The 20,742-nt window shown below is 35.7% G+C and overlaps 3 protein-coding genes across 4 annotated transcripts; 2 read left to right on the forward strand and 1 right to left on the reverse strand.

The window, feature by feature from the left end:
- Positions 1–1,749: 1,749 nt before the first annotated feature.
- On the forward strand, positions 1,750–5,179 carry LOC129247933 (putative inorganic phosphate cotransporter). The gene is made up of 6 exons (XM_054887311.1): positions 1,750–1,910; positions 1,970–2,157; positions 2,234–2,683; positions 2,759–3,143; positions 4,616–4,854; positions 4,940–5,179. Exons 1-6 carry the CDS (start codon positions 1,859–1,861, stop codon positions 5,066–5,068), a joined length of 1,443 nt encoding a protein of 480 aa, XP_054743286.1. The 5' UTR covers positions 1,750–1,858; the 3' UTR covers positions 5,069–5,179.
- Positions 5,180–13,275: 8,096 nt separating this feature from the next.
- On the reverse strand, positions 13,276–16,768 carry LOC129248038 (mitochondrial import receptor subunit TOM70). 2 transcript variants are annotated; one of them, XM_054887446.1, is made up of 3 exons: positions 16,589–16,768; positions 15,267–16,310; positions 13,276–14,869 (listed from the first exon to the last, which is right to left on the reverse strand). In XM_054887446.1, the coding sequence occupies exons 2-3, from the start codon at positions 16,264–16,266 to the stop codon at positions 14,079–14,081; spliced, it is 1,791 nt and encodes a 596-aa protein (XP_054743421.1). In that variant the 5' UTR covers positions 16,267–16,310; positions 16,589–16,768; the 3' UTR covers positions 13,276–14,078. The 2 variants fall into 2 exon arrangements, with proteins under 2 accessions (XP_054743421.1, XP_054743422.1); XM_054887447.1 differs by having other exon boundaries at positions 15,267–16,331.
- A 772-nt stretch (positions 16,769–17,540) lies between these two features.
- Positions 17,541–20,117, forward strand: LOC129249326 (T-complex protein 1 subunit delta). The gene is made up of 5 exons (XM_054889081.1): positions 17,541–17,803; positions 18,227–18,879; positions 18,940–19,079; positions 19,136–19,820; positions 19,888–20,117. The coding sequence occupies exons 1-5, from the start codon at positions 17,698–17,700 to the stop codon at positions 19,903–19,905; spliced, it is 1,602 nt and encodes a 533-aa protein (XP_054745056.1). The 5' UTR covers positions 17,541–17,697; the 3' UTR covers positions 19,906–20,117.
- The last annotated feature ends 625 nt before the right edge of the window (positions 20,118–20,742 follow it).

Genomic DNA, 20,742 nt, shown 5'->3' on the forward strand with positions numbered 1-20,742 from the left:
AACTACGGACTCCAGTGCGTGATAGCGGCGGACTATCCAAATTCTTGTTTGCGTGTCCCAGTTATCCATTTTAATAAATTTTAAAGATCAATCTGCAAATTAAAACAAAAATGGAACAGATAAGTTAAAAAGAAAAAAAGTTATTAAATTTTTTTTTGGTAGCGGCTTTCATCAGCCACCCTATATCTGGGACGCCCATAAGAGACGAGCAGTCCCAGATAAAATCTCTACTACTAGCCCAATACTTGAAATTCAAATGCCCAATGCTACACGACGGTATTCCCTCTCCGAGCCTATTGAACCTGTGGCTGGTATCGAATAAGGGAGTATACTATCCCCTCTTGGTTCCAATGGCAGTCGGTTCTAGGTTAACGGAACGACCCGCATTTATATCCGGCCAATGACTGCCACTCCAGCAGCATTCCACGTGCATATGGGCAACGTTTATGCTGCTACAACAACAAATATCCCCTCTTCTATAAGAAAGGCTGCGACCTCCTTGTTAATAGAGCCCGAGCCCTTTCTTGCTATGGAATAACATACTGTCAAGGAGAAGCTTAGCAGTGAAGAGCTAAGGCTAAAGGAGGTTAGCTGATACCAAATTATGAGGCTAGGCCAGGCAAAGTCCTTACCAGCGGGGTACAATCAAAAGAGGTTTAGGAGGCTCATAAGCCTTCCTAAAGCTAAACTGAGTATGCTTACTGGCAAAAAATGTGTGTTGATGCTTTCCATTTCAATTCAACCGGGCTATTCGGGTCATGTTCTTCGATTTCGATGTAACTCAAATATGTTGCTCTCTGGTCAAAATAATGAGACACGTATTTTTTTTTTTCGCCCGAAAAACATTTTTTTCAAGAGTTATCGGCAATTTTGTTTTTCGGCTCAAATTCGATTTTTTTTAATTATGTAAGAAAATTTTTTTAAATGCCCATAACTTAGTCAAAAATGAACCGATTTTAATAATTCTGGGTTCAAAATGATCGTAATTACTTACACGAGCGACTTCATGTAGAAACAATTGCAAAAAAGTAGTTGAAAATTTTTTATTTTGCAAAAAACAAAAAGGGCGAAACAGGTTTCTTACTCAAAAATTCATTACTCAAAAACAACGCATTTTAGCTACTAGGCATTCAGCTCAATTAAAGTTTGAGATGTCCTTTTGATTTAAAAAAAGTTATAAAAAAAACAAAAATACACTTTTTGAAATATTGAATTTCGAAAAAATTAAATTTTTTTTTCTTTTTTGCTAAATAAAAAATTTTCAACTACTTTTTTGCAATTGTTTCTACATGAAATCGCTCGTGTAAGTAATTACAATCATTTTGAACCCAGAATTATTAAAATCGGTTCATTTTTGACTAAGTTATGGGCATTTAAAAAAAAAAATTTCTTACATAATTAAAAAACATCGAATTTGAGCCGAAAAACAAAATTGCCGATAACTCTTGAAATGTTTTTCGGGCGAAAAAAAAATACGTGTCTCATTATTTTGACCAGAGAGCAACATATTTGAGTTACATCGAAATCGAAGAACATGACCCGAATAGCCCGGTTGAATTGAAATGGAAAGCATCTGTTGTAAACTTAAACGTAAAATATTGTATGTAGTACATAGAATAACTCTTATTGGGCAATAAAAAAAATATAATAATTTAAATTTTTTTATAATAATTTCAATTTTTTTTCGAATTTCGTTGCAACATTTGAAAAATTTGTCACATATGTTATAAAAAAGTGAAAGGTTATTTCAAAAAGTGAACATAAACGCATAAAATTTGTTTGTGTGCAAAATCAGAGAAAAAAGGCAAATATCAATTAAATATTTAAAACGATTTTTAATTAAATTGAAAAAAAAAACATGGGCGATGCGGCGGATAAACGTCCAGAATGGGGCAAAAAATTGTCAAAATGTGAGCTGGCATTAAAAACAATCTGCCATTGCATTAAAATATTGCACCTCTCATTTTAGATATGCCACTACCACAACGCGTTGTCATGGCCATAATGGGGTTTTTATCCATCATCAACAACTATACGCTGCGTAGTAGCATTTCCGTTACAATCACCCGTTTGGTTTTAGAGCGCTCCTATTCGAATGAAACAACATCCAGTGGAGAGGTGTGTCCAAAACCAGATGTAGCCGAGGAAGAAATGAAGGTGCGTGTATCAAAAACCATAATATTTCAACCGAACCCATTCCCAAGTGCAAATACATTGATTCTGATGCTTACAGACACCAAGTGGTGAATATGACTGGTCACAAGAGTTGCAAGGATATATACTCGGCTCTTTTTATATTGGATACATATTAGGCCATTTACCTGCCGGTATGCTATCCGAAAAGTACGGCGCCAAGTGGGTGCTGGTCGTTGGAATGTCTACAGCTACCATTCTAACATTATGCACACCGCTATGCATTACATTACTCGGCCCGATTGCCTTAATCGTTCTACGTACGGTAATGGGTTTTGGCGCTGGCTTTTCGTATCCCTCGTGCAGCGCTCTTTTGGCCCATTGGGTGCCCAGACATGAACGTAGTTTACTTGGTGCCTTTATTATGGGCGGTGGTCAGATGGGTACTGTTTTGAGTAATAGCCTATCAGGCGCTTTATTGCGCTATTCAACATGGCCTTTGGTGTTTTATACATTTGGCACATTAGCCACTTTGTGGATATTGTTTTTTGTAAGTGATAATCGATGTTTTATTAAAAATTGATTGCGTTTATAGACACTTTACTCTCTAAAAATATGAATGTAGATAATAATGTGCTTCAGTGATCCCGATTCGCATCCGTATATTGGTGACAAGGAAAAAGAATATCTCATGATACACATGGGCCGCCTAGGGCGCGAGCATAATCTGCCAAGATTTCCTTGGGGTGAAGTATTCAAAACTAAAGAAATCTGGGTGCTAATTTTGGCGCAAATTGCACACGATTGGGGATTTTATGTAATGTCTTCATGTTTTCCCAAGTTCCTGAATGATGTGTTACAATTGCAAATTCTCAAAACCGGCATTTATTCATCAATTCCATTTCTATTATTTTGGTTGTTTTCACTTTTATTTGGCTTCATAGCAGATTTTATAATTAAACGTAATGTGAATCGAGCTACGTGTGCACGCAAATGGATGACATTTATTGGTGAGTAAAAGTTTGCTACAATTTTTGCTACATTTTTACATAAATCAGCTTTGATCGAAAAATTATTTAGAATGTGGCTTAAAACACTTGCTGAGCAAATACGTTGCGTTTTTGCTGTTGTTGCAACAACCCTTGTTGATGTTTAGGTAACTAAGACTTCTGAAAACTTTCGCTCAAATGTAGTTGAAGCCAACATTGACAGTAAGGAAGGTTGGTGTTGTTGTAGCAGCATAAACATCCCCCATACTTACATACGAGAAATGCCTGCTATTCTTTAGGCTCTCGAATACCCGATTATTCCTGTTAACCTTTTCAAAAATAAGCGAGGGGTTTTTGCGGATTTTTTACGTGTTTTAAAACAATAAAGCAGCCCTTAAAGCTAGTAATTTTTGCATGAATGAGACAGTAAGAAAATGCAATTTACTTTTTGACGTAATAACGTCTTATAATTCGATTTAACAGGCTGCAGGCACGAAAAAATGTGTCGTTACCTTGCTCATTAGTGTTACCTTGCTCATTGCCGTTACCTTGCTCATATGTCGTTACCTTGCTCATTGCCGTTACCTTGAATGAACTGCAAGCGAAAGCGCGGAACGAACGACAAAGCAAACAAAGCAAACGAACGGCAACGTTCGACATCTTGCTCTCTCCTACTTAAGTGAGCGTATATGTGTATGTATATGCGCATATGTACGTATATAAATTCACGTATTTGTATTTGCATATGCCTTCTTATTGATTATTATTAATTTGATTTACTTGAAGAATTTAAAATAAAACCAAGTTTGTTAATAATACCTGTTGTTTTAATGTTATTATTATTTTTTGACGTGATAACGTCTTATAATTCTATGTAGCCAGCTGCACGCACCAAAAAATGCGTCGTTATCTTGCTCATGCGTCGTTACCTTGCTTGAACAGCATGTTATGTTATGTTATGTTATGTTGTGTTATGTTATGTTATGTTATGTTATGTTATGTTATGTTATGTTATGTTATGTTATGTTATGTTATGTTATGTTATGTTATGTTATGTTATGTTATGTTATGTTATGTTATGTTATGTTATGTTATGTTATGTTATGTTATGTTATGTTGTGTTATGTTATGTTATGTTATGTTACATTATGTTATGTTATGTTATGTTATGTTATGTTATGTTATGTTATGTTATGTTATGTTAAAGTATATTATGTTATGTTAATGTTAACTCATTCTCTATATCCATACAAAATATCTATCAAACAAATAAAATTAAAATTTTCTTTTGAAAAATGCAACCATTCAATTAGTATTTTCTTATGACGTTATCACGTTAAACTATCTTCAGTAAACCGACTTTACAGACAACCTCTTTTTTTTAAGCTCCTACAGTGTTTTTGTAATGTGTAAATGTATGCTTCTAATATTTACATACCTATACTAAATATATATGATAAATTAACTAATACACTTACACTAATTTTTTACAGCTGCTACACCTTCTGGTCTCTTCATGGTTTTAGCTGTGTATGTCGGCTGCAATACGACATTGATAATCGGGTGTTTCACCATCTCCATGGCCCTGATGGGCGGCTTCTATGCTGGTATAAAATTGACTCCGAACGATATGTCACCAAATTATGCCGCTACTGTGATGGCCATTGTAAACGGATTGGGTGGCATTGCTGGTGTACTCGCTCCATATTCCGTAGGATGGTTAACAAAACATGTAAGCTAAGTGGTGTACTCACTACATACTTACATACTCGTCTATTTGTGTGCAGTGTAATCGAATGTTTTTAATTACCCTATAGACCCTCTTACCTGAATGGCAGAAAGTATTTTGGCTAGCGCTTGCTATTCTCACTATACCAACAATCCCATTTTGTATTTGGGGCACAGCTGAGGTACAGCCATGGAATGAGCCCGCCAAGAATGAATGACTTCGGCTGACCTTACATATTTGCGTTAAATTTACTCATTTTTATCAGATATGATAATGGTTATTAAATAGTGTAGAAGTATAGCCCTGTAGCCGACATATATTGGAAAAAGTAACGTTTAGAACAGTTTTTTATTTATCATCAACAGTTTTTTATTTACATTTTTGCAAATTTCGGTGACACCATCTTTAAATTTTAGAAACTACTGATGTGGTATTTTCACCAACCGGAACTTCCACTTTACTTTTTAGAAAAAATCTTTCCTTTTACTTTTACAAAAATCTGTTTTGATATATGAAAAACGCGCACACTTTATTTAAGCAGTAATAATATTTATGAATTACATCCTAGCACAATTATTATTGAAAAGTCTAAAACGGCGCACCTTTGTACCAATTTCTTTTGTATAGTAATTAGGTCTGTTCATGGTTTTGAGGGGAAGCTGCAAGTTTTTACTGGATAAATTTTAACTTGTTAGAATTTGCAAGTGAGAAAAACAGCTGAACGCACAGTAAACATAAACACACATTAAAATTTGCGAATTAAGTCAAAGTTCTAATAATAATGCTGATTAAAATCGGAGAAAAAAAATCCAAAATTGAGAGTCTGAATATTGGAGAGAGAAAGGCATTAGATCCTAAAAATGTCATCTGTGCTTAAAATACTCGCAATTTCCGACCGAACTAAAAAACTCAGTTTGAGTTTACAGTTACTTAAATACAGTGCTGTCAATAATTAAGCAAATAGTGAAGTAAGAAAACTGTACAAACATTGCCCAGAGAACGTAAATTCATTGCCGTATACAGCATGATTCAATTATACAAGGTTAAGTAAAGTTTGACAACTGATTTCGGATGCTACTTAATCCATTGATGCAATTTGGAAGCAAGGGAAAAAGGGCATAAGTTTATCCCCTTTCTGAAAATGTAGTAAAAAATTGAAAAAGGTCGTTGTAAGCCATAGAATAATTGTATGTTATTTTATAAGTGGTACTTAATTATTTATATTTTTAACTTAACTATTCCCATGGATTTGAGTTATATATGTATGTATTTTGACCATGCATCGGATTGAATTCTATATGTGCCATTTGTAAACCTACACTGAAGTAATAAATAAAATAACTTGAGAATAGTGGAAACTCTTAACGAGGAAAACCCACTTTTATTTCGTCACGTCCGCTAATCATACATTTGATTTTTTAACGAGATTTGCAAAGTTAGAAGTATAAAATCTGTGTTAAAAAAAGATAAATTTATATACAGTCACTCCCATTCAAAGTCAGGCAGATGCATACGAAAACTTCTAGACATAATATCTATGTTTTGATGAAAGAAAACACATTCTACCTTTTTCTGTTTTTTCACAAAAATTGTTTTATTTAAAAACAACAAAAAAAATTATATTCCAAGTTGCTTTATAAAATGTTAATGTATAAAAAACTGAAAAAGGCCACTTCTCTGTCTCACATTTAAAGTCGGGCAAACCTTTTTTTGCAAATATGCATACCGTTATTTCTAAATTTTCTATACTTGTATTAAAAGTTATTGTTCATTGTTGCCTTGTCAATCATTGGGTGAGTTTATAAAAGTATTTTGCAAAATGCCGCGTAATGGTAAACAGTCTACATTGGAGGAACGCAAAATAGTAATTCAACTGCACTTAGACGGAAAATCTGAGCGAGCAATATCGAAATTGATAAAAAAAAAGCAAGTCAACAGTGCACGATATTATTGCTAGATACAATGAAAATGGTTTCATTGCAAATAAGCATCGTGGAACCCGTCCAAAGAAGCTTTCCTCCAAAGATGAGAGCATGGTGCTAAGGGAAGTGAAGAAAAATCCATTCATTTCTGCTCCAAAATTAACTGCGATGGTTAAAGAAGCTTCTGGGGTGGAGGTAAATCCCGAAACAATAAGAAGACTTCTTCGAAAAAATGATTTTCACGGCCGAGTTGCGCGGAAGAAGCCCCTAATAAGCAAGAAAAACCAAAATGGCCGGCTTGTTTTTGCTGGCCAATATATGGCTAAGGATTTCGATTTTTGGAGCACTGTAAGTGGGGGAAAAAATAACAATTTCATGATTTTAATATTCATTCTTTAGGTATTATTTACTGACGAAAGTAAATTTAATTTATTTGGATGTGATGGAAGGGGTAAAGTGTGGCGCAAACCGAACAAGGAGCTGGAAGGCAAGAATTTAAGAAAAACGGTTAAACACGGTGGTGGATCTGTAATGGTTTGGGGATGCATGGCGGCGTCAGGAGTTGGAAAATTGCATTTCATTGATGGAATAATGAATAAACACGTTTATTTAACAATTTTGAAACAAAATTTGAAAGAAAGCGTGAGAAAACTAGGCATCGAAAGTAGTTTTCAATTCTACCAGGACAACGATCCCAAACATTCCGCATATGATGTCAAGAGCTTGTTGTTATATAACTGTCCAAAGGTAATAAAAACCCCTGCACAAAGTCCCGACCTCAATGCCATTGAGCATTTGTGGGATGAATTAGGTCGCCGGATGCAGGAAAGGCAGTGTACATCAATTCAACTCTTGAAAATTGCTCTGCAGGAAGAATGGAATAAAATAAGCCTTGATGTTTGCAAAAAGTTAGTGGAATCGATGCCAAGCCGGCTACAAGCTGTTGAAAAGCAAAAAAGGTGGAGCAACGAAGTATTAATTTTGCGTTGTGTACAAATTTTTTCACACCTGCGAATATAAATTTTAAGCAGTTATTAACAAAAAATCAGATTGATAATCTGCAACAAAAGACTTACCTAAATGTGGCTATGTAGCAGCTATTAATCAATGTAATTTTCACAGAACTTTCAATAGAATTGAAAGATGCGAAAGTCTAAGCAAAATGGAATAGGCAAAACAATATTGCCTGCTAACTTTTTCAGCAAAAATTTTAATTTCTACGCTTTTGAGTACTTTTTCTTTAGAATTCGCTCTGAAATAAAAAGTAGCTTTTCCAAGAGGACAACACGGATTTATTAAGTAGCTTCAAGATGGCTAACACAGGGTGAAAATTAGGCTACTTACATCACCTTTAATTATTGCTTCATGCGTATACAGGAAAATAAAATTTAATAAATTAAATGAAATTTAACAAAATAAAAGGAACAGGTTAAAAACGAAAACAAGTTAAATTGAAATGAAATCTATATATATAAAAATGAAATGATGTTCGTTTGTACGCATTTTTTTGGGCCGATACGAGGCCAATTTTATTCGTTCTTTTTTCATATTATAGGGATCCACTAGGGGAAGGTTTTTAGCAAACAAAATTTCTTTTAAATATTTTCTTCATATAAAAAAAAGAAAAAATCAAAATATTGTACAAAACAAAACTTGCTCGATTCTTAAATTAAAGTAAGTTTCGAATCGACATTCATTTTATGTGTACAACTTTTTTTGAGTTTTTCGTTATTGTATACAGAAATTTCAAATGATTCGAATGAAAATTTTTTTTTTTATTTCTTCCATAAAATATTACACCTGTCGTTAGACAATAAGTAATTTGATTTACAAAAAGATGGAATGCGAGTGATATTGAAGGGCCAATGCCCCCAAGCTGATTTAGAAGAAATATATACATATTATTTAAAAACAAGTGGTTAACAAACAATGACATATACGATTAGTTGACAATTGATTACAAGGATTTTGCAAGATCTGCTGGTGTTTGACGGTTAAGCCGACTTTGGGTAGATTTTTCTTTATTTGGTAGTCTTCTCATCATAGGATTTGTATGCGTTAATAGTCTATTTATGTGTCTTCTGCTAGCGCTTTGTATTGTTTCATCAATAGTATCGATGTCAAGGTCGCGATGAATATCTGCGTTAGGTATGTACCAAGGTGCATTAGTTAAGGTCCTAAGTATTTATGAAAATAATGTTTCAATTCAATTGAGCAATGCTTTCTTTGACCAATTCTATTATATATGGAAATGAATGCGTTTGCAAACGATGTTTTCGGCTATGAACAAATGTTGGAATCGAATGAAAAAGGAAAGAAACGCGAAATGATAAAAAAAATTCTTGGAAAATTTAAAATGAATGGTGCTTCATTGGAAAAATTCAAAGGTAATAAGAACATACACAAGATAAAGTTAGAATTCGAATTTTTAGATTTATTTTGTTTATTTCTCATTTTTTCAGAAGTACACCACACAACAACTCATTCCAACTCTGATTTTGAAATCCTGTTGGAATTGGTGATCGATAATTTTGTCACTATAATGGTCAATGGAAATTTGCATGTATCAGACCCTGCATATTATTTACCATATCAACTTTTTATGGAACATAAAAAGTAATTTAGTTTTGTTTTGATTTTTTGCAACATTTTGGTTTTCAGTTAATACAATAAAAACAATACTGTTTTTTCGTGAACACAAAATTCTAAATTTATTACGTTGTTTGTTTAGAATTTTTTTAGAAAAAAAGTAAATTTTTTGGTTTTGAGGAAATTTGTTTATTGTTGCTATTTGTGAAAGCGTAGATATTTGTAAGTATTTGACTATAATCCTAAAATTTAATGGAATACCACTATGACACATAGAAAACATTTTTTCAAAGGGGTGTTTTTCGAAAATTATAAAAAAAATTGTTTTCAAAAATTTTGAAGAAATATTGTAAAGTAAAATAAAAAAATTTCGAAAGCATGAAATTTTTTCAAAACCAAATTTTCCTCAAAAAGATAAAAGAAATTTCTTCGAAGAGGTGTTTTTCTAAAATTACAAAAAAAAAATTTCAAAAATTTTAAACAAATAAAATAAAATAAAACTTTTTCAAGGGTATGAAATTTTTTCAAAACAAAATTTTCTGAAAACCAAACAAAATTTAAAAAAAAAATGGTGTTTTCAAAGCATTTCATATTCCACTATTAATAGAGAATACATTTTTTCGAGGGGGTGTTTTTCAAAGCGGAAAAAAATCTTTTTTAACAAATCAATTTAAACTTTTACAAAAGTATGAAATTTTTTCAAGAACAAAATTTTCTCAAAAACGTTATATTAAAAAAAAAATAGTTTTTTCAAAATATTTAATTTTCAGCAATTAACTGAGAAGAAATTTGTTAGAGCGAAGTGTTTTTCAGAACTTCAAAAAACACTTTAAAACCAAAAAAAATAAACCTTTTTTCAAAAACAACAGGAATGATAACATTGCCTAACAATTTCTGCACTTTTGCACAGTCTAAAGAGGCATTGATACAGAGTGTATTTCCAAACATAGTTCAACATTACAAAAACCATGATTGACTCAGGGAAAGAGCAATTTTAGCTGGGAAAAATAAGGACGTCAATGATATAAATTCAGCTATTTTAGATCAAATACCTGGTGACATAGTTGCGTATAAGTCAATGGACACTATTACTGATCAAGATGAGGTCGTAAATTATCCAACTGAATTCTTAAACTCACTCGATTTGCCAGGCTTACCACCTCATAATTTACGATTAAAAATTGGAGTACCGATTATTATGCTGCGCAACATTAATGTGCCCCGACTTTGCAACGGTACCAGACTCGCTGTGAAGAAGCTAATGGGTAACGTTATCGAAGCAACAATTTTGAAAGGGAAGTACAAAGGAGAAGACATTTTGATACCCTGAATTCCACTGATTCCGGCGGATTTACCATTCGATTTCAAACGTTTGCAGTTCCCTATTCGCCTTGCCTTCGCTATGACAATTAATAAGGCGCAAGGACAGTCTCTACAAATGTGCGGTATTAATTTAGAATACCCAATTTTTTCTCATGGACAATTGTACGTAGCTTGCTCACGAGTTGGCAAACCATCGTCATTATTCACGCAAAAGATGAAAAAACCAAAAACGTTGTCTACCAAAAAGTGTTACAATAAAGTTCGAATGAAATTGTATCAAAGAATTTGCTTTGTTTCGTCTTAATTTTATTCTCTTTCAGCAAATCATTGAATTTATCGTCTAGCGAAGCGGGCGAGGGTACGCTAGTTAAGAAATAAAAATTATAGTTAATTCTGTAATAAAATAACGTCTTTTTAAATGCACTAACTAAAGAAGGCGGCCGCTGTAGCCGAATGGGTTGGTGCGTGATTACCATTCGGAATTCACAGAGAGAACGTTGGTTCGAATCTCGGTGAAACCAAAATTAATAAAAACATTTTTCTAATAGCGGTCGCCCTCGGCAGACAATGGCAAACCTCCGAGTGTATTTCTGCCATGAAAAAGCTCCTCATAAAAATATCTGCCATTCGGAGTCGGCTTGAAACACTAGGTCCCTCCATTTGTGGAACAACATCAAGACGCACACCATAAATAGGAGGAGGAGCTCGGCCACACACCCAATTATATATATATTTATAACTAAAGAAGTTGTGTCAAATCTGATGGGACTCAATTAAGGTAGTCGGTTTTCTATACACCAATGAACCGGATGCTATACCTTACAGTATATAAATCCGGTCAACACCGGAAAAGGAAGCAGAATGTGATGACAGGTGTAAGAACAATGGCTGTCAGATTTACTGATTTGACTTTTATCTTTTTTCGTTTCTAATTAATTTTTATCTGTGCCACCTACTTGCCTTTTCGTGATATGACATACATACCTACATTCGTATATATATTATATAATTAACTAATAACATGTGAATGTCTGTATATAGTAAATTCAACCCAATTTCAACCCAAAATTTTTTAATAAGAAAACGGTAAAATCACATGTCTGGCAAGTGTTTCAATAGAAATTGAGGCTCAATTTCGATAAACTTCTTTTCTTCTCGACACACACTATGCCGTTGGGGAACGCTATGAGGGGACGTTTCCGCGACAGTCAAACACAACAACAACAACATGACACATAAAGTTATGAAAAACGCAGTCTGAGAGCAAGACTTTTACGATGAGGTGGACATTTCTCCTTGTTTGTTTGTTTGTTAACAGTTCACAGTTAACAGTTAACAGACATTTCTCCTAAATCAGCTTGCTTCTGTACAGATAGTCGCTGTTGGGATGCCATAAAATATGCTTCTCTAACTTCAATCTGGCAGACTGAAAGAAGCCAATACGCAATGTTTGATCGCACCTTATCCAACTGCAGAGTTCGAGCAGCGCGTCAGAATTCCTCATATCGAGGAATGGTACAATGCACATCACAGAGCGGCTATATTCGCCATTATAGGTTAGGTAGGTTTGGCAACCGCATCGCACATAGAACAACGATGACATTTAGACCACAAAATGGATCCGTTGTGAGAAGGTCAGGTAACTCGGCCAATTGCAGTCAGAAGAAAGGCATATAAGCTCAGCCCAACCCCGCTCTAACTTAAGTTTAATAAGGGAACTGAATTTGGATACGGTACTGTGATGATAGGAGGGCCAAAAGACCATGAGCTCGAAATGCAAACCTCAAATCAAATCTATCTATCTACTCGCCATCGACACCTGTCACTTTGATGTCGTCGACCACACATGGCTACTCGTACTGAGGAAATTGAACTAACACGAAACACGAGCTCTAGTCTGGACCAACTCCGATCCAGATGATTCAGTAGACTCATGTCCTATGGAGCTAAGTTACTCCCTGACATCTTAAGCATCTATTTGCTCACAAAACACTTACATACGTATGATCTACCTTTGCCAACCAATCCTTTGATAAAACCACTGAGTATATAAAAACTCCATCTGTTTAGGTACGGGGATTGTTTATGCTGCTACAACAAAATCAACTATCTGTTTAAAGCATAAAGAAATTCAAAAAATAAGTTTCGAGCTCCTCCTCCTATTTGTGGTATGCGTCTTGATGTTGTTCCACAAATGGTGGGAGCTACAGTTTTAAGCCAACTCCGAACGGCAAATAGCTTTTTATGAGGAGCTTTTTCATGGCAGAAATACACTTGGAGTTTACCATTGCCTGCCGACGGGAAACGGCTATTAGAAAAATCTTTTTCTATAATTTTGCTATTTCATGCACGGAGATTTGAACTTGCGCTCTCCCGAGTAGTAGCCACACAAAAACTCATCCGACCGCCTGTTTATAACAAAGTCCCTCTTATCAGCAAAAAACCTTCCCAATACATTTCTGGCGGTATACGAGTATAAATCGTTCCAGCAAACTGAAACCGACAGTCGTGCACACGGATGGATATGGGAACCACGAACCAAGAGCAGAATACCACAATATTCACACACAAAAACATACGAGCTCATAAATCTGTTTCAATAAAGTGCTAATATATTAGCTCTAAATGTATTTATTTTTATCAATAACAACGATATAAGCGTAAATAAATTATGGTCTAATTTAGTGTTTAGTGTATACAATGTGACCTATCATGCCGCCTACAAATACATTAAATGTCATATCAACAAAAATTAAAAAAATCATAACTTTTTATTAATAACAAGGATAACTACATAACTTAAACATTATCTTTGTAAAACCTGTTTCTATTTTTCAATACTATTTTCTTTTAAAACAAGACATATGTAGGTGGCGTTTTGGAACTTTTGAACTCCATCAATCGAGCTCAGAATTCAAAATGAAAATATGTATACAGGTATATGAAACAATGTGGTGAGCAAATGTATTGTTGTAGATCGTTATTAGATAACTTTTTATGTATTTGAATTACCAAAAACAAAATCTAATTAAACGGTAAGCGTTACAGTCTAACAAAGATTCAATACCTTTCAAATAATTTATATGATGCCCAATTGGGCGCATGCGTTGGAACGCTTTGACGCACCAGCAACCTTAGCACTTCATATTTCATATACATACATATAAATATTTCTACTTCTCCTACTACACCCATTAGACTTTGCTCATTAAGGTTGGGTTAAATGGCGAGAAATGCAAGTATGCTTATTAGAGCACACTTTTTGCGGTTGTTCCGGTTTTATCCTTTAGTTCGTTAAAATTTCTTACACTTTTAGTTATATTGCAGGCGAAATTACTTAAACACGATTCTACTATGTAGCATTTCGTAGTGTTTCTTCTCATCGCTCACTTTTTACAGAGCCGTTGGCATTGCTCCCGATTGCGCCAATGCCGATATTGTCGACATATCAATACCTAATTTGCGTGTAACATTTACTTGAGCCACTGCGGCATTCCGCAATGCATACAGATGCGACATTTCGGATCGACTCTTTGAAAATTTAATTGCCTTCTCAAATAGTTCAACTGCACGATTTAAGTTTGCACGTTGCACTTCAATAGTGCCGAGTGTTTCGTAGGCCAGTAAACACTTATTGTCTACCTCCATAGCTTGAAGCATAAGTTCGACTGCTTTGTCAACATCACCCTTCCATTGCAGCAGCAGTATGCCACGATGAACGTACAATGATGCATTTTCGGGCGCCAATTTTAGAGCTTTCTCATAGAATTGATCCGCTTGCTGGAATTGTTGTTGGTCGCACAAAACTTGCGCCATCAGGCTATAGCACTCGACACAGTCCGGGAATTTTTCAATGGCATTCTTGAATTCGTTCATCACTATCATCAGTCGAATTTGATCTTGTGCCATTAAAGCCATACGATATTCGGCATAACACTTCTGTATATAGGCCATTGCATGACTTGGCGCCATCTTAACGACTTTTTCGAATTCGCTCAAGGCTTCAGGTAGCTGGTCAATCAATATATAAAATTGTGCACGTTGGTGATAAACATCGGGATTTTCTGGTTGCAATTTGGATGCGGCCTCGAAATCAGCTAGGCCCAAGTCCTTCTCTTCTTGCTGTATGTGCAAGGAGGCACGTTTAATGAGGGCAGCAACATGCAGCGACACATCAGCATCAGCTAAGAATGAAATGGAAAATTAGTAAATCTGTTTGGAAAACAACATAAAATTGCATTGTAGGCCAGCTGACTCAATAATAATTATTTAATTAATTTTTTTACTTTCTTCACTCTCCGTTGAACACGCGGGTATGGCCTTTTTTTTTTGGGAAGCTACGTGGAAGCTCAAGTCGTTAGCTATAATAGAAATATGTTCCATTCACGTCCAAAATCGAAAAAGTCTGGACAGACCCGGGTGCCCAACGGAGGGTTAAATGCAATATTTTGTAAGAGAGTGTCAAAACTCCCAAGCCTTTAACAGTAAGTATAAATTTAAAATTTCTAACTTACGCTAATACATTTATAATTATAAATTTGAATTCCAAAAGCTCACAAATTTTAAAATTATTTTTCTCACCATTATTGATCACAGCATCCAAATCTTGCTGCGCCGCACTGAAGTTGCCCGAGAGTAGATGAAATGTACCGCGCAACAACAAGGCTTCCGTTTTATACTGCGACTCTGATTCGGAAGTTTCGATTTCTTCTGTACACGCTGACATCACATCGCCATACTGCGCTTCCTCTAATGCTTTTTTTGCGCGTGCAAATCCTTTCAAACCTCCTTCTTCCTTTGCAGCAGGCACAGTTACTGCATCTATTGGATCAGCAATAAATGAACGTAGAAAAGTATGAATGAAGTTCTTAGATGGCAGCACTGGCTCATGCTCCTTAATACCACGCGCTGTGTCATCACGGCCCGTCTGCTTTAGAATGCGATCAGCATACATTATTGTACTGTTATTTTGGAACATTTCTAAAATACAAGTAGCTGTGACATCATCTAAGCATTCCATTAAATCATTAGTGGCCTCGTGCGCTTTAGCGCGTCTATAATATGCTTTCGCGTAACGTGGATTGTATTCAAGCGAATGCGAACAATCCTCTTTTACTCTGTTCCACTTTTTCAACATTTCGTAAGAGGCCGCACGATTTTGGTAGAAAATTGCGAGGTCTGTGCGATTTTCTGGCGGACATTTGTCAATGGCTTTATCATAAAATGAAATCGCTTCGTCATATTTGCCATTGCGGTAGCAAACATTACCCTCATTCTTGTACATAGTGGCCTCCTTTAGGGGGGACAACTTCTCGCTTCCCAGTTCGGCACTCTTTTTCTTACGCTCTAGCTCCTTATCTTCGCCGGTGCCATCAATTGATATAGTTTGGTTTTTATTCTTGGTCGGAAGACCCTTCTTACGCTCAGCGGCGCTCTTCGACGCATCATTGTCGCTAATGGATTTTTTGTCCTTAATCGAGTTCCTGTAAATGTAAACACCCAAACCAATTGCGACGGGTGTACCAATCAGCAGCGCCAATTGCCATCGCGTTATGTTAACGGAGCCGTATCGATATGCCATAACTGTGAGATGATTTATGCGATGAAAAGCAAATGAGCAGTATTCTGTAAAACAGAAAAAAATAACTAGTCTCTATTATCGTAGTGAAGTCATTGGTAAGATAATCCGGAACACATTTAGCGCTTTCGCACCCTAGTGTTACATCAGCAAGGCGTGTAGATAAGAAACTAGTAATAATGCGAATGCTAATTTTTTCTTTCAACATTGCGCCCAAGTCATAAAACAAAAGATGGTAATCGATTTTTTTCTTGTGGGCAGTAGTACGAAGAAGCAGCCGGTGCAATGAGCGGAAAAATGAACACTTGCACAAATATGTATTTACCTTCGGTTTGTTGCTCAATAATATCGACACCGATTGCTTGAAATTCACCTAATTTCGCTCTGGTTGCAATACAAATGTTAAATATTCTTTAACATGTGTCTGATCCAATTTTCTAATGTGAATTTTATAGAGGAATTAATTTGTTTCCCGAAAAAGCAAATATTCTGATTATTGTCTCTAAGAAGAATACTTGACATGTGGGTGCAGAGTTGCACAACGACCTAAAGTTAATAAAATCTATTACAAAGTAAATGGACTAAAGTAGTCGGTTATCAAGTAAAAAAAGTGGTTGCGAATGAAGATAAGAAATTTTTAATAAGTTATCTCAATGAAACCAATGCTCTGCTGTAGCCATTACAAATAGATTAGATTCTTTATGAGATTTGCATTAGATCGCATGGTCTTTTCTTTTCTCCACTCATCACAGTACCTCACCCAGACCCAGTTCCCTTATTAAGCTCGAGATGGAACTGGGTTGAGCGTATGTGCTTTTCTTCTGGCTGCTGTTGGCCAAGATGTCTCAATCCTCCCTGCGCCATAGCGCTGCATTCCAGAAGAAAGTGCATACTTCGTTAATATAGGGGCATTTTTGTTGCTTGCACGTTGCGACTTACGTTTTGGTATTGCTGTCATGTTGATAACGCCAACTTTGCAGCAATTGTTTTAGTTTTTAGTCTACATCAAACACCAACTTAGAGAAGAACGAGAACACAAGGCACTTTAACCGAATACGAGGAACTCGGTGCCCCCCTGCCCCCCTGCCCCCCTGCCTTCCTCATTTCGTCTTCTAACACACGTTACGAATTGAAGCAACTAAGGTTGCACTGTATGGACTGGGTCTTATAGGACCTCGTTATCGTTATTTTTGTCGATTACTTGAAAAATTCGAATTTTTTGCGCTGGCAGTACTATTTTTCCCTCCCGTCCTATTGACAATTCCGCTGTCAAAAACAAGAATCAGCAGCGAAGAAAAGTGAAAAACTCGAGTCAGCCCTCTTGTGCGTCAAAATTTTGTTCGGTGTGCAATTGTGATTTTAATCCGTAAAAATCATAAATATAAATTGTTTAATCAATTAAAAGGTGACTAAAATCATTTTGCCAAAAGAACAATGGCTCCGAAAGCAAGCTTCGTTCCTGTTAAACCAAAAGGGCAAGCCTTCAAAGATAAATCGAAGCCGGCTGATGTGCGTCTATCAAACATTCAGGCAGCAAAAGGTTAGAAATAATTAAGAATGTTTATAAATAAACTAAAATAATGTATATTTCATAAATTTTAAGTGCAATCATATGCCCTTTGTTTCGAAAATGAAGATGAAAGTAGTGAAATTGGTAAAAATTAGTGGCAGTTGTTCAGATGTAGTACAAATATAAATATCAATGGCGACGGCTGTGCTGCATACAGCTGCATAGCTGTCTAGAATATTCGTGTTTCTTTTTTTTTTGTTGGGATATGGGGTGTGTTAGTGATTCATACATTTCATGTAGTAACCAAAATTAAAAATTTAACAAATATTTTTCATAACAGATGGAAATTATTAAAAAATAGGTTTTGATGTTTAATGTCATGATATGAAGTGATGACTCATAGTCAAATGTTTGCTTGATACTAACAAATACTTGTTTTTACTCCGTTTTTAGCTGTCTCCGATGCCATTCGCACCAGCTTAGGCCCACGCGGAATGGACAAAATGATTCAAGCCGGCAATGGTGAAGTTTCGATCACAAATGATGGCGCAACTATTCTAAAACAGATGAACGTACTGCACCCTGCTGCGAAAATGCTTGTTGAATTATCACGTGCTCAAGATGTTGAAGCCGGTGATGGCACAACATCGGTGGTAGTTATTGCCGGCGCTTTATTGGAAGCTTGTGAAAAGTTGTTACACAAGGGTATTCATCCCACAGCTATTTCGGATTCTTTCCAACGTTGCGCGGACAAAGCTATTGCAATCCTTACAGATATGTCAACTCCCATTGAGTTGACTGATCGTGATACACTTATCAAGAGTGCTTCAACTTCTTTGAATTCGAAAGTGGTTTCTCAGCAAAGCAGCCTTTTGGCTCCTATTGCCGTTGATGCTGTTTTAAATGTGACAGAGCCAGGCAAGGAGGGCGCCGTTGACTTGAAAAATATTAAGGTTATTCGTAGCCTTGGTGGTACTGTTGAGGACACTGAGCTGATTGAAGGTTTGGTGTTTACTTCGCGTTCGGCCGGCACAAATGCGCCCAAACGCATCGAAAAGGCAAAAATTGGCTTGATACAGTTCTGCATTTCGGCACCAAAGACCGATGTAAGTGTACTTATACTATGAAGTTTCGAATAAATTTAAAATTAGTTTTTCAACTTGTAGATGGATCACAACGTCATTGTGTCGGATTATGCCGCTATGGATCGTGTGTTGAAAGAAGAACGCGCGTATATTTTGAATATTGTAAAACAGATTAAAAAGGCTGGCTGCAATGTACTTTTGGTGCAGAAATCAATCTTAAGGCATGTTGTCCAACAATTGCATTATTTCTTATATTAATTTGTGTCTTCTTTTACAGAGATGCTGTTTCTGATTTGGCCCAACATTTCCTTGACAAGATTAAGTGCCTTGTTGTTAAGGATGTTGAGCGTGAAGACATCGAGTTTGTTTGCAAAACCTTGAACTGTCGTCCCATTGCTTCATTGGATCACTTTGTTTCCGAAAATCTAGTGAGTGCTGATTTAGTCGAAGAGGTGCCAAGTGGCACTACTAAGTTCGTCAAGATTACCGGCATTCAGAACCCTGGACGCACCGTATCCATCGTTTGCCGTGGTTCAAACAAATTGGTGCTCGAAGAAGCGGCACGTTCGTTGCACGATGCTCTCTGTGTAGTGCGTTGTTTAGTGAAGAAGCAGGCTCAAATCGTTGGTGGTGGTGCGCCTGAAATAGAAATGGCTTTGCAACTAGCAGCCTATGCACAGACAGTAGAAGGTGTTGACGCTTACTGTTTCCGTGCATTCGCTGATGCCTTGGAGGTTATACCATCTACATTAGCTGAAAACGCTGGTCTCAATCCGATTGCTACTGTAACAGAGTTGAGAAATCGTCATGCGCAAGGCGAGAAAACGGCTGGTATTAATGTGCGCAAGGGTGCTATCACCGACATACTGGCTGAAAATGTATTACAACCGCTATTGGTCAGTATTTCGGCAATTTCGCTGTCCACCGAAACAGTGCGTTCCATTCTAAAGATTGATGATATCGTAAGTGAAAACTTTGCATGTCGTATTTTTCTTAAAAACATGTACTCATTGATTATTTTTATTTTAGGTAAACACCTTGAGTTAAATTAATCTCCCATACACTGGAACACAATTAAGGAATCTTACGACGCTATATTGTGAAGTCTATTTCTAAACATTTTTTGTTCGCATTAATCATTAACTTAAATTGAACTAAATATGAACGTAAGCCGGTTCAAGGGCCGCCAACTCTTCACCCAATTTCACTACTACACAAAGAAAATATACTAAATGCTTGATTAAACTCCATGCTAAAAATTACGCGTTTACTTTCCGCTGCCCAATAGTTGATATATAGGTATACTCCTCGGTATTTGATTGTTTCTCATAGGGTTATTGAAAATAATTCAAAATATCGCTAAATAGTGCAATATTGCCATTTCTGTTAATTTACTTTGAGAGTTGAAATTAAATTAAATTTTAGATGACAAGACCTAAGCCAAGACAAATAGAAAAATCAGATCAGCTTTTTTACTTATATCACCTTGGTTGGAACGCTATACTTTTGTCAAATTACTAGAATTTTGCATTGAATGCGAATAAGCTCTTAATCAAATTTTAAATTAGCGAAAAAATCATTTCAGAAACAAAAGTTAACACAAATGTCAAATCATGAATACATGCCTCCTAAATGTATGCAGTAATGTTGATACCAAATTGATACGGAATTAAGGAAACTTGTTAGTATACCTTAATATTCTCTGTAGTAGGCAAAGATAAAGATAAAGAGAGGAATAGAGATAGCATTAAAGATAAAAATAAGGTAGCAAGGATAAATATAAAACTGATTGAATTTCAATTACTACTTCATTTAAAACTTCCACTTGCATAATGTTTACATTTATTGACAACGGTTATCGCTTTGGTATAGTTGCACCGAAAC

Source organism: Anastrepha obliqua, chromosome 5 (genome assembly GCF_027943255.1).
Source record: "Anastrepha obliqua isolate idAnaObli1 chromosome 5, idAnaObli1_1.0, whole genome shotgun sequence".
Lineage (NCBI taxonomy): Eukaryota > Metazoa > Arthropoda > Insecta > Diptera > Tephritidae > Anastrepha > Anastrepha obliqua.